This window comes from Anolis sagrei, chromosome 5 (genome assembly GCF_037176765.1).
Source record: "Anolis sagrei isolate rAnoSag1 chromosome 5, rAnoSag1.mat, whole genome shotgun sequence".
NCBI lineage: Eukaryota > Metazoa > Chordata > Lepidosauria > Squamata > Dactyloidae > Anolis > Anolis sagrei.
In genome coordinates this window covers 162092037-162106409 of record NC_090025.1, presented here as the reverse complement: position 1 = coordinate 162106409, position 14373 = coordinate 162092037, and the positions used below count along the sequence as shown (strand labels likewise).

General features: G+C 40.0%; 1 protein-coding gene across 1 annotated transcript in view; it reads left to right on the top strand.

Moving 5' to 3' along the window:
* Positions 1–14373, top strand: part of SGSM3 (small G protein signaling modulator 3) — a 39110-nt gene that overhangs the window by 15424 nt on the left and 9313 nt on the right. The window contains exons 5-13 of the mRNA XM_060777103.2: positions 2890–2956; positions 5054–5262; positions 5619–5726; positions 6053–6196; positions 7434–7629; positions 9494–9639; positions 10721–10945; positions 12498–12552; positions 14140–14267. Coding sequence (XP_060633086.2) covers positions 2890–2956; positions 5054–5262; positions 5619–5726; positions 6053–6196; positions 7434–7629; positions 9494–9639; positions 10721–10945; positions 12498–12552; positions 14140–14267 — 1278 coding nt within the window. The remainder of the gene's footprint in view (positions 1–2889; positions 2957–5053; positions 5263–5618; positions 5727–6052; positions 6197–7433; positions 7630–9493; positions 9640–10720; positions 10946–12497; positions 12553–14139; positions 14268–14373) is intronic.

Genomic DNA, 14373 nt, shown 5'->3' with positions numbered 1-14373 from the left:
AATCTTAATAAAGTAAGAGGTTCAGTGGTTTATAACATCCTTATGAAATTTTGATGGCCTTAAAATAAATTCAAGGAATTGAGTCTATAGTCTGTGGATTTAAGTGGGTTCAGCAACATGTAATTAAAGTATTAAGGGTATCTAGGCTATAAATAGAGGTTGCAAAACTCAATGGTGAGTATGCACATACATTCCTCATAAGGGAATTAATATAGATATATTAAAAATAGATATAATAGGGGCTGTGGAGGCCCCACCCAACACCAACTACCATCCAGGTGGCCATTACGAGAGAGGGAATCATTCAGCCAGGTATGCTGCCAACAACATATTACTGGCCAACAAATTGGCTTGTGTGTATGTAGTTTGTTTTGATTTTGATTTTGTTTTTTTAAATAGTATACAAATTGAAGCCAGAGCGGCAATACAAGTCATACAGGGCAGAGGGAGAGATGGTGATGGCAAGGTCATGTCTTAGAGGAAGGAGAGAATGATGTTAATATCTCTCTCACATTCCAATCACCTTGCCAGTCTGGGAAACTTTGAGAGTGAGCCAAGTCACCCACGAAACCTCACTTTGCTCTTAAGTAATGCCAGGTCAGGGAAAAATAAAACACATATTATCCATGATCTCCTCAAAGATGAGGGAGCTGACCTGGCATGCTTCACTGAAACTTGGCTGGGAGATTATAGTGGTTCAATCTAGGCCCTTCTAGCTAGGTACTGCATCAGTGAGCAGATGAGGGAAAGTGGGGTTGGGTTAGCTGTGGTCTATAAAGACGATCTTAATCTGACCAAATTGCCTACTAGGAAGATCGGTCACATTGAAGGGATAGACTGGGGATGCTGTTAGTGTAGTGTCCATCCTGCTGCCTAACAGACTTTCTTACCAAGCTCACTGAACTGGTCTCGGAGGTGTTGTTGGAGTCACCCAGACTTTTGCTTCTGGCTGACTTCAACATACCACTGGAGGCCAGTTTGTCAGGTGCTGCTTGGGAGTTCATGGTATCCATCACAAACATGGATCTACCTAAATTGGTTTCCAGACTAATGCACTTGGCAGGTCACACCCTCAATGCGATTTTCAGCTTGGAACATACAGATCACTTTGTGGTCAGGGTTAGCATCACTGCTCCAACCTACCCCTGCAGGGGTGGAGGACTTATTAAAATAGTCTGCTCTTGAAGGATAATGGATCCTTTGAGACTCCAGGAGGTCTTAGAGGGTTTTATATCTGGTATCACTGATGTTCCTGTTGAAACCCTGGGCAATAAGTGGAATCAAATCTAACAAGGGCTATTGACACAAACGTCCTCTCCAATCCGTTATTAACCAGGCTCCCTGGTATACAGAGATCCTCAAGGACATGAAATGGGAAGGACGACAACTAGGTACAGATGGCGGAAAACTCGACCTTTATGTAGCAAGGCACAGTATAGGCACCTTTGCTCCTATAAAGTGGCAATATATTCAGCAAAGAAAGCTTTCTTCTCTGCCTGCATTGCGTCTGCGGATTCACATCCAGCTGAGCTGTTCAGAGTGATGAGAGGTTTAACTCAGGTACCCTCCCCTCTGAACCAATTGTTAGAAACTTCAGTAGTTCACTGTGATTCCTTTAACAACCATTTCACAGATAAAATCTCTTGCATAAGAGCCAACTGATGCTATCATTGGAGTGTGTGTGTTTATCTATGAAATTTAGTAATTTACTGTATTTTTATGTTCATATGTTTTTTTAAATTTGTTGTATCCCAGCTTGAGCCATTAGGAGAGGCGGGTAATAAATAAAATTTATTATTATTATTATTATTATTATTATTATTATTATTATTGTTTTCTGTACATAAAATACACACACATATACATATCCCCCATAGAAGGGATAGCTAATACTCCAGAGGACAGGATCAGAATTCAAAATGACCTTAACAAATTAGAGAGCTGGGCCAAAACTAACAAAATGAATTACAACAAGGGTAAATGTAGGATATTACACTTAGGCAGAAAAAATGAAATGCAAAGATACAGAATGGGTCTTTCATGTGAGAAAGATCTTGGAGTCTTTGTAGACAACAAGTTGAACATGAGCCAACAGTGTGATGCAGCAGCTAAAAAGCTGCATCAAAAGGAGTATAGTGTCTAGATTGAGGGAAGCCATGGTGCTTTTGTATTCTGCTTTGTTTAGAGCTCACTTGGAATACTGTATCCATTTCTGGGCACAACAGTTCAAAAGAGATATTGACAAACTGGAAGGTATCCAAAGGAGGGTGACTATAATGATCAAAAGTCTGGATGTCATGCCCTATGAGGAGAACTGGGTATGTTTAGCCTGCAGAAGAGAAGGTTGAGAGGAGACATGATAGCTATGTATAACTATGTGAAATGGTGTCATAAGGAAGAGGAAGCGGGTTTGTTTTCTGATGCCCTTGAAACTAGGACTCAGAGTAATGGATTCAAATTACTGGAAAGGAGATTCCACCTGAACATTCCTGACTGTATGAGCTGTTCAACAGTGGAACTCTCTACCTTGGAATGTGGTGGAGGCTCCTTCCTTGCAAACTTTCCCTGACAGAAGACCATCTGTCGGTGATACTTTGTTCTTTTCCATAGCATAGCAAGGGGTTGGACTAGATGGCCCATGTGGTCTCTTCCAACTATATGATTCTATAACATCAGCAGCCATACAACATCTCTTAGATGGCAATAATGAGCATTGGAGAAAACAAAGCAAAACAAAAAAAAAAAAACCCTTTTACTGGCCTTTCTTTTACGCTCCCTTCACAATGCTCCCTTTTTTATTTTACATGTCTGCAGTGTGTAAAAAATGCATTCATCAGATGTACTACCTAGTGGCAGACAAGAGACAATAACTGTTCTTTTGTTTTCTAGAAAGAAGAATCTGTTGAGCAACCTGAATTCCGATATGATGAATTTGGTTTCCGAGTAGACAAAGAAGGCAAGTTTTTAATTTACGTGGTTGGACTTGTCACCGGAAAACCTTTAGGCTCTCACTTAGAAGTTAAGGCCTGACAGTATCATTCCTTCCTTGTTTAAAGTTGAGTCTTGAAAGCTCTTTGAGTCTGAAAGAATTTAGTGCCAGATTTATTTACATTATATGAAAGACAAGTACAGTATGTATTATGTAATATCAGTTATGAGGATGTATGTACACACACACACACATCAGCTTTTCCTTCTAAAATGCATCCAGGAGAAAATCAGGTCCTTCCTTGTTCATATATATAGTTTGCATTTTATATGCTTTGTGGCCTTATACTGAATCAGAAGTTTGGTGCTAGCAATGGAAATTCTAACTGAAATTATCCAGAATTTTAGGTTGTCCTTCCAGCATAAGGGCAGGGCTGCTCACCTTATCCTTATGTCGGGAGAAAGGCGGGACACACAGCAGCTGTGCTCTGGTGGGCTTTCAGCTGCTATGTACCTTCCTCCCCCATCTTTTTATCATGAGTATGCAGCGGGCCACAGTGTCCTTCAAAGTGAGGAGGGCCTGAGGTAAGCACCCAGGGGGTCTCATCCAGACCCCGGGCCTTAGTTTGCCTGCTCTATTTGCTCTGGAATGGTTTACTATCGAAGCATTAACCCAATCAGATGCTGATGTGCTTTTAAAGTCAGGTATGTTTAGGTATGTGAAACTCACTGCCAGGAACGGAGCCTGCAGAGAATCTTGAATCAAATTTTAGGATTTTAGATAAAGATTCATTTTCTGAGGTTACCCAGCAGTGTGTGCTGTCATATACATTCCACCCAACTGCAGAGCTTGGAAGAGTTACTGTTTTAATCTATAAGTGATAGAACCCCTAAGTTGACTGGGAACTATTGGTATATCCAAAAAATAAACTTGCACAACTATGATGGATCCAGCTATGCCAACCACAAATATTCTTTATAATATTAGTCTGAGCTCTGTTTTGTTACACAGAATCTTAACCTTTAATGGGCTGAATTTACTACTATGAATTCTGTAACCAATGTGTGATTTTAATAATTGTTAATAATTATTTATTATTGATGGGTGAATCCTGTGGCATTTCCTGTGAATCAAAAATGGGGTTTATTCAAATAAACCTTATTCTCCCACTTGCATATAAATTGATTCATTTATTCGTGTCTTAATACGAACTGTTTAAGGAATCAAGTTTTATGTATTGTCGAAGGCTTTCATGGCCGGAATCACTCAGTTCTTGTGGGTTTTTTCGGGCTATATGGCCATGTTCTAGAGGCATTTCTCCTGACGTTTCGCCTGCATCTATGGCAGGCATCCTCAGAGGGTGAGGTCACCCTCTGAGGATGCCTGCCATAGATGCAGGCGAAACGTCAGGAGAAATGCCTCTAGAACATGGCCATATAGCCCGAAAAAACCCACAAGAACTGAGAATCAAGTTTTGTCCCAGTTCTTCAGGAGATTGTTCAGGCTTCCAAAATGGTGCTGTGGGGGAAGCAGAAGGGTTTAGAAATATTCTTCTAGTATTGAAATGTTGATGTTAAACACTGGCGTAGAGGATGTAGTCCATGTCATGGCTATGTCATTGTTCCTAAAGTCTTCCAGGAAAGACAAAGCACCTTTCTTCCTTCCCCTGCTTTGAAGAAGCAGCCTCTGAAATCTGAGATGATTGAAGACTATTTAAAAAGCCTTGAAGACTGCATGTGACCCAGCACTGCATTTTGTTTAGCCCAATTTATCACATTAAAAACAGTTATGAAGTGAATTGGTAGCATCAGAATTGTTAGTTAGATATGCTGTCACCAAGTTCTCTGAGATGCGGATGGATAAAGTTGGCCTTCTGGATGTTGTTGGACTGCAGCTGTCAGCAGTTATATCCCACAAAGTCAATGGTCAGAGACCATGGTAGTTGCTATCCACCAACATCTGACAGAACACAGTTGCTAAACCTTCCATAAGGCATGCTTACTATCTGTCTGGATTATTAAATCCGGCTATTTAGAGGCCTGAGCTTTTTTTCTGCAGAGGTGGAAGGCATCTATGACTATACATTTGTCATCCTATGCTTCAATATCTGGCCTTTTACTACAGATGGTGCTGAGCCAAACTCCAGCAAGCTCTTGGGAATCCCACTGACAGAAGAGCCACAACACAGACTGAAATGGCAAGCTCACCTGGAGTTCACACACAACCATGATGTAGGGGACCTCACCTGGGATAAGATTGAAGTCACACTTCCTCATTCAGATAAGCTACGATCCTTGGTGTTGGCTGGCATTCCTCATAGCATGAGACCACAGGTGAGGCACTTCAGGGTACTGAAGGTGTCAGATGCTTCTAGTGTTGTTGCTATTTTTTATATAATATCCTACCTTTCTTCTAATTTGGGACTCAGTGCAGCTTATTAAAGTTATCCAAACAGCACATTAAGTCCTTTTGCACTTTAAGACTCAGCTCACAAAGTCCTGCCAAAATAAAAAGGCAGGACTTTATCTATGCACCCTGCAAGCTTTAACCTGTGAGAGTGGTGGAACAGAGAGAAGGGCCTCTGACCCACTACCCTCCTAGGTATGTCTAGTAAGAGCATGCGTGGGAAATTCCATAATGGGAAACATCTTGTGCATTGCTTTTAACCTATTTCCTATGTTTTACCTAGCTATGGATGCGACTATCTGGTGCTCTACAGAAGAAGAGAATTTCAGAAATGTCTTACCGAGAAATTGTAAAAAACAGCTCAAATGATGAAACAATTGCTGCCAAACAAGTGAGTAATTTCTCGCATTATATACTAATGCTCTTGGTATTAATCTATGCATTTTTATTCTGTGTACCATCAGAGATGTGCTACAAACTCTTCTACTTTGAGAAGCTTTCTTTCAGGTTAAAGGGAAGGCTTTAGCGAATGAATGGAGGTTTATATCTTGTTTGTAAGGCTTCCAGGCTGAGGTGGAATTCAGTCTAATTTCAGGCTTACTTTATTGGGGCAAAAATATATGGGCAGGCAGGGCCTGAGAGAAGGGAAAGGAGGATGGGGAGAGTCATCATTAATTGAATCTGAATTGCTTTTCTATTATTCCTGATGTTTCATAGATAGAGAAAGACCTACTCCGCACCATGCCCAGCAATGCCTGCTTCTCCAACATGAACAGCATTGGTGTGCCACGACTGCGTAGAATATTACGTGGGCTGGCTTGGTTGTATCCAGAAATTGGCTACTGTCAAGGCACTGGCATGGTAAATAAGTGTTGTTTTTTCTTAGGCTCTAGATGTCCACAGCAGCCGTTCAGAATAAATCAATCAATATAAGTTATTCTGTGCATGAGGTTACTACCAGAAGCAATTTCACACGATGACTTTTTGAACACAAATAAAGTGGTTTATTGCATTGATGGCTTTCTACATCCTAAGCTACAATAACTGAGAACTGGGATAATCTGAAAATTGTCCAACATTGATGGTCATCTGTATGGTGAGATATCTATATGTTTTTCATCAGGGAAGTGAAAAATGTATTGTTACAATTTCTTTGTATTCTGCTTTCCCTTTCAAAAGCGGGATACAAATATAAAAAAATGAATAAAATGTGAAAAACATCACAATTTTTAAAAACTGACAGTAAAAAATTATACTAATTCAATTAAACATGTAATATGAAGGGATAAATGAATCCCTAATCTATACAAACATAAAAGCATATAAAAATATAAGTCACTATTTTAGTAAGGCTAATATGTTAAAAATAGATCTCACATTGAAGGTAGCAGGAGTCAAAAACAAAACCCAGCACAACCAATTATATTAATCCAATAATATTACGTATTATAAAATTAATCATTCCCCTAAGTATACTCATTTCAAATATAACCTCTTGGTGATCAGCAGTATCTCTGTAACAACTCTGCCTTGGAATAAAACAAAGGCAAGCCAGTTGGGTATGGCTCAGCTAAGACTCTTGAGCTACTCCCCCTTTACTTGTAAGGTTATTGACATTTTGGAATAGAATCAGAGTTCTCTGTGCTCTCTGTGGCTCATGTGTATGGTTGTACACCTGCACAGAACTTGTATGCATGAATATAGAGAAAACCATCCAAAAAAAAACATCACTTAATAGAGCAGCAACTTGGTTTTATTTTGTGAATTTACCCTAGTTTGCACCAGTACCATTTAGAATGTTTTCAGTAGCATACGTGAAGAGTGCGTGACCACGAGTTGCACAAGTAATATGCCAGTACATATCAAAATAAAAGGTTTTTGGCATCCCAGTGTAATGCTACAACCACTGATTGTTTGTATGATTGAGTTTCCAAGAGGGATAAAACCTTTTGAGGGAAATTTTAAAGCCCAGATTTACAGGCATTCCAATTATGTCTTTTTTTGGCCACAATAGGAATTACTCAACTACATACTACTCATTCTAGTTTAATCTTGCTCTGCAGCTTGCTTTCAGTCCTTCTTGTCCCTCCTTTGATAGGTAGTGGCTTCCTTGCTTCTCTTCCTGGAAGAAGAAGATGCCTTCTGGATGATGTGTGCCATCATTGAGGACCTAGTACCAGCCTCTTACTTCAGCACCACTCTGATGGGTGTGCAGACAGACCAGCGTGTCTTGCGACATCTCATTGTACAGTACCTGCCACGATTGGACAAACTTCTTCAGGAACATGACATTGGTAATAGGATGTTTTGGTTGGTTTGTCATTTGCAGGGTTTTGAGTGGATTGTAATAATATTCCAGAAAGGCCCAAATGGATTTTATTACATTTGCACCTTCAGAGCATTTTGGGTTTTTTGGATTGAAGCTCCCAAATCCCAAAATCAACATGTCAAATAAAGTCTAAAGAGCTGTAAGAATAGTGAAAACAACCACAAAAAGAAGGCAGTATTTGTTGTTACCTTTTTATCATGGCAGATAATACAATAGAGAATAGAACCTGGAGAGACAGACATTAAATGGCTTAGGCATGGGCAAACTTCGGCCGTCCAAATTTTTGGTCTTCAACTCCCACACTTCCTAACAACTGGTAAGTTTGCCCATGCCTGAGGAATCTGATTTGCTTTAAAGCAGTGGTTCTCAACCTTCCTAATGCTGCGACCCCTTAATACAGTTCCTCATGGGGGTCACCATAAAATTATTTTCGTTGCTACTTCATAACTGTAATTTTGCTACTGTTACGATTCATAATGTAAATATCTGATGTACAGGATGTATTTTCATTCACTGGACCAAATATAGCACCAATCCTCGATATGCTCAAATTTGAATACTGGTGGGGTTGTGGGGTGGGGGGGGGGGTTGATTTCCTCATTTGGGAGTTGTCGTTGCTGGGAATATTCCTGCTTCTTGGCAGGGGGTTGGACTGGATGGCCCATGAGGTCTCTTCCAACTCTTTGATTCTATGATTCTATGATTGATAGTTAACTTGCAATCAAAGAGCATACTGAATTCCACCAATGATAGAATTGAACCAATCTTGGCACTCAGAACTCCCATGTCCAACAGAAAATACTGGAAGGGTTTGGTGGACATTGACCTTGAGTTTTGGAGTTGTAGTTCACAGACATCCAGAGAGCACTATGGACACAATGATGGATCTGAAACTAAGGTGGCACAAATACTCAAATATGAACACTGGTGGAGTTTGGGGAAAATAGATCTTGACATTTGGGAGTTGTAGTTGCTGGGACTTGTAGTTCACCTACAATCAAAGAGCATTCTGAACCCCACCAATGATAGAATTGGGCCAAAATTCTACACAGAACCCCCATGACCAACAGAAAATACTGTGTTTTCTGATTGTCTTTGGCAACCCCTCTGACACCCCCTCATGACCCCCCCAAGGGTCTCAACCCCCAGGTTGAGAAACACTGCTTTAAAGCTATATATTGAAAATGGCTAACACTTTATGACCCTTGTAGCGCCTGCTTCCTCGTTTATGCTCTGGTTATAAGCAGATAATTAAAATAACTTCCTTTTAGATGCCAGGGAAATTTTCAGAAGTCTGGTCGCTGCATTCAAATCCCATAACATTTCAGGCACCCACAACTACCCATGTCCTCTTCTGCACATCTGCCTATATCCTGACAAGTTTCTTTGCCCCAAAACATGAAGCTACGGCTTTTAGGCTTCCTCTCACTCCCTGACCAGGAGGCCTTCTTTTCAAAACCATAAGACTTTTCTTCAAAACCAGAGATAATTTATTTCTCTGCACCTTTTAGATGGGGGCATTCATTGTTTTGTTATTTTTTTAATGGGTGCAAGCAGATTGTACTTTGCCACTCTAATTTAAAGTGTGAGAATTAATGATATCCTGCTGGCAAAACTGTGTGGCAGGAAAAGAGGGGGGGGGGAAACACAGTTTTTGTTTAGATTTCTGAACTGTGATTGTGAGACGGGAAGCTAATTTACAAGACCTCATTGTGAGTGTTCTTTGCTTATGTGTGGAATACAGAGCTGACATGAGGTAATTTTTTGTCCCTCCTGCTGATAACTGCTAAACTGAAACTGTTCGCGTCCCCCTTTGTCTCCATCCACAGAGCTGTCCCTGATCACCCTGCACTGGTTCCTCACCTCCTTTGCTAGCGTTGTGCATATCAAGCTGTTGCTACGCATCTGGGACCTTTTTTTCTACCAGGGTTCCATAGTTCTCTTCCAGGTCACTCTGGGCATGCTTAGCATGAAGGTAAGCAACATTCCTCAGCTACCACTTTTCTGGGCATAACACGAGTTGTGCTATTTCCCGTGAATCTGAGTAGAGGTGTTTAGGGGGACAGACAGCAGTATTTCAGGAATGAAAAATAAAAAAAATACAGTGTGTGCTCTCTCAGTACGTGTGGCCATGTTATTCCTGCTGTGGCATCTCTCATTACTGTTGCCTTATTTACCTCTCTTCAATTTTATAAAATAGTATATAGATTAGGGTGGTTAAATCATATATTCTTTTTTAAAATTGACTAAATGTTTGAACAGCACCACAAAACCAATAAACTGTATGCAGATATTGATGACTGGCTTCCTAGCAGCAGTTTTCATAAGAGTCAAAGAAATATGCCCTATGTTGTTGCCCTATGCCCTATCGAACATATTGATTCCATATATTGACAGATCGCATACTCTCCAGATCGTTCAATCAGTTGACAGTACTATTAAATGCCATGAGATATTGATGCATGCATACAGAACTGCAGTCCTAGAGCTGTATTTTCTCTTGAATAACTCATGTATATGTGAATGTCTAAAGCTCTGTATAGTACTCTGTACAAATGGCTACAGTATTCCACTCAGAAGTGATCAGTATTGCATGTAGTATTGAGGCAGTGCTTTATATGTAGTTAGGGGAAAATGAGACATTTTGGTGTTGATACTGCGATGGGAGCTTTTAGAAGTTTTCTCCTATGTTCTGTCAAGATTTTATTTTTTAAAGACTCCATGATTATACTTTTCACTGGAAATGTCATTCAAGATGAGTGGATCTACCATTTAGTAGTTTTTTTTTTGTTTTTTTTTTAATTGTAAGAAGATGAGCATTAGAGGGAAAATATGGATAATGCCAACTAAGGTTTGCTGCAGGATTATGAAACAGTCAGGATAAAAGTGAAGGCCAGAGCAAAAAAGAAAACATTGCAGCAAACATTGATATTTGAATTATTTGCCCTATTGAGATTAAGAGAACGCTACAGTTGTCAAGACCAAAGGAAGTGCAAAAGTATTCTAAATCATGAGTGACTATAAACTTGTAGAATGACCTATCCATATTAAAACAGGAAGATGAACTGATCCAGTCAGAGAACTCTGCATCCATCTTCAACACGCTCTCAGACATCCCCTCTCAGATTGAAGATCCAGATGTGCTCCTGCAGGAAGCCATGCGGATTGCTGGGTCGCTGACAGATGTGGCAGTGGAGACTCAGCGCTGCAAGCACCTTGCTTACCTCATTGCAGACCAAGGGCAGCTATTAAGTCCTGGTGCTGCTGTCAACCTGTCAAAGGTATCATACATTGAAAAGATTGTCTTTCTCATGCATTTTCCTGGGTTTATTTATATTCCGCCCATCTCATCCCGAAGAAGACTCAGGGCAGATCACAGAACACATATCCGATAAACATTCAGTGATGTTATACACATAGATAGGTACATAGATAGAGGTATATATAGTCTTTCTCATCTTTGGTATCTTGGAGGCTTGTGCTCGGTTCCGGCCATGGAAATGGGGGGGGGGGGAGTACTGTCGCTCCACTTTCCCTGCCAAAGAGCTTTGTTCGTAAACTGCTTCCTTGATCGAATGGCCAGCATTTTTTCTGGCATTTTCTTATGGGTACCTTAAATACCTCCCTACTTTAAAGCAGTACCTATTTATCTACCCTCATTTGCTTTCGAACTGCTAGGTAGGCAGAAGCTAGGCTAAAGGCCAGAAGCTCACCCCAACATGAGCTTCAAACTGTCAACCTTTCAATTGTCAAGATTTACTGCAGCTGGCAGTTAATCTGCTGTGCTAAAGCCCGGCCCTGGGTTGTACCTTTCTTGTTTGTCTAATATTTCTGTTTTTAGTAGCATTTCTTACATATTTGGTTTCTGGTGCAAATCATTTCTTTAACAGCCTCATTTCATGATTATTATTTTCAGTAAAATTAATATAACAACAACAACAACAATCACAAAATAAATGCAGATCATGAAAATTTTCTGTAAGACTTACAAACCCTGCCCAGAACACAAATTGTGACTAGGCCACTCTCACCAAGTTAATTAACTACACAAAATTAGATGAAAATGATGTAAAAAGTCACAAAAATCTCACAGAAATTAGGACTTGTTCTGGGCATAAGGAAGCAGTGGGATGGTGGGCAACCTTTCTTTGGTCATGTGCCCAAGAAAGTGGAGACTTGGGAAAGGAGGGGTGTGGAGTAGAAAAATAGCTGTTGTGGCTAATAGCCATATATAAGCCTTGGATACCCTTCCAAAACTTGTAGTCCTCAATGCACTTTGAATACATTTATTGCTTTGAATGCTTGGTTAAGTGTTGAGTTTAAAAAATGAAATATGGTCTTTCTGGTGTTTGAGAATGCACATACACAAAACTGCCATCAGGAATGCTGAAATAATATGCCCTCAAGGCTTCAGCTTTTAAAATGGACCAGTGACTTCAAGAGAAAACAGTATTATGAACCTTGGATAAGAATTCTCTACTTGACTCTTTTAAATCTCCCTTGAATTCATCCACTTTTCAAAGAAGATGCTGAAAATACATAACACATATTTAAGGACAAATTAAAAAGGGGGGAGGAGGTTAAAATAGAATTTAGCCACATCTTTAAGATCAACTGATTTATATTTTAGCATGGGTGTTTATGGGTATTAGTCAATTTCCTCAGTCATTTCATCTGAGGAAGTGGTTTGGTATCTATGAAAATCTATGCTAAAATCTAAATGTTAAAGGTATTTCTAGATTCTGTTGCTTTCCTGTTCCTCCCCCTTTTTATGCTGCAATATAGATTTTTAAATAATATCCTTTTTTGTTGTGACTTGCTCTTCTTCTTTAGATTGTACGACGCAGAACACAGCGTAGGAAATCTGGCATTACCTCACTACTTTTTGGTAAGGATCAAAGGGTTCCTATGACGGGTAGAATGTTGGAAAACGTAACAAGGGCATGCATACAAAATAAAACTTGCTGTATATCTACTATATATATCCTGAATGATCTTGCTCTATAAATAGTTGTGCCAAGCAACCTACTGATCCTCAAGGTGCATAAACAGATCTGTCTTTGAGTCAAATGTTTGTAGTAACCTTTAGAAATATAAATAATGCAATGCAGCACAGAAGTTGTTTTTCTCACGAAATCAGAACAGTGTTCATCTGAGGTATTGTCAGAGGCTGTCACAACATTCCTAAATAGTTCTCATGTTATTTGTGGTGAGAGATGTATTATTTTACTAACATTTATTTATTTAAAAATATATATTCTGCCCTTCTCACCCCAAAGGGGACTCAGGGCAGAGGACAGCATATATACGGCCAACATGTAATGCCGGAACAAGAATTCATATACGCATACATAAAACATTAAAAATATTTATCTCAATATTAAAATACACCATTTAACATGCCAGGGACATGTATCTTATTTACCATATGCACATTGCTACAACTATTTATTTCATTGCTCCAACTATTTCTTTCTTTCAAACTAGCAGCTGCTGGCCTGTAGATTGCTCCAGTCCTGGAACCACTATTTTCAGTAGCAAGGTCTTAGAAGGAGGCCTTGTTTTTGCCTTCTTAAGGGTTCAGAGAGAAAAGTTAGTGAATCACAATCAAGTATCAGTGGGAAACTGAGAAAGGGGCAGTCTTGTTTCCTCTTCTGCTTCAACTATTCTGTGCTTTTTTGGAAACTATCTGTGAATTACTGTTGCATACCTCTTCCTCCCAAAGTAGGGAAAAGAGGAAAACTGCATTACGGGTGGACAGACTCAATCATAATGCCCTGAGTATGCAAGATCTGAGCAGGGCAATTGTTGACCCTTGCACTTGGAGACCTCTCATTTATAGGGTGTTTATAGTTGAGTTGACAAAGGAATAATAACAGCACCCTCACCTCCAAAAGCCAAAATTACACCCCCATCAGGTTTTTCCCAGCCCTCATCTTCAACAACTGAAGAGGAAATACCAACTGGGATATCCCTCACAGTCGGTCTATCCATTTTCCTCTTTTCCCTACTTTTCCTCTTTTGCCAACTGTTATCCTTTTCTAGCAGTGAGCCACCTTGCCTCCTAATACATACAAAATGCAAGAGCTTCAGCTTGGTTATCTTGACTGCTAATGAGAGTTTAGGCCTGATTTGTTGCTGGGCCTATTCATATCCTTTTTTGCCGAACATGGTAATTGTAGAATTCTCCTCCAGCCTCACATTTCTGTTCCTGTCAGCTTTTGCCAGGGCATTAGATCCCACAAAAGAGCTGGCAGGGTGAATGTGGAGCCTCCATAGCTGTAAGAAGCACCTGGACCATTCTCAAGTTTGCCAAATTTAAGGAAGGAAGTCTTTCAGTTGCTGCTTAGTTATAGCAAAATGGAACTTCTTTATAGGGAAAACGTATTTTGGCTTTGGATGCCAGCTGCTGAACACTTAGAGGGGAACATGATTATTGCCTTGCTCTTTTTAAGAGTGTTCCTCCTTCCTTTAGGAGAAGACGATATGGAGGCGCTGAAGGCCAAGAATATTAAGCAAACGGAGCTGGTTGCAGACTTGCGAGAGGCCATCCTTCAAGTGGCGCAACATTTTCAGTGTGTGGATCCCAAGAGCTGCAGCATAGTGAGTGAGGGGGTATCCAGCTGGCGAATTCTGCTTCCTGCCAGAGATATGGCTACATTAGCATAACTTGTGGTAGAATGAGGTTGTGATGTGTTATAGAAGGAGA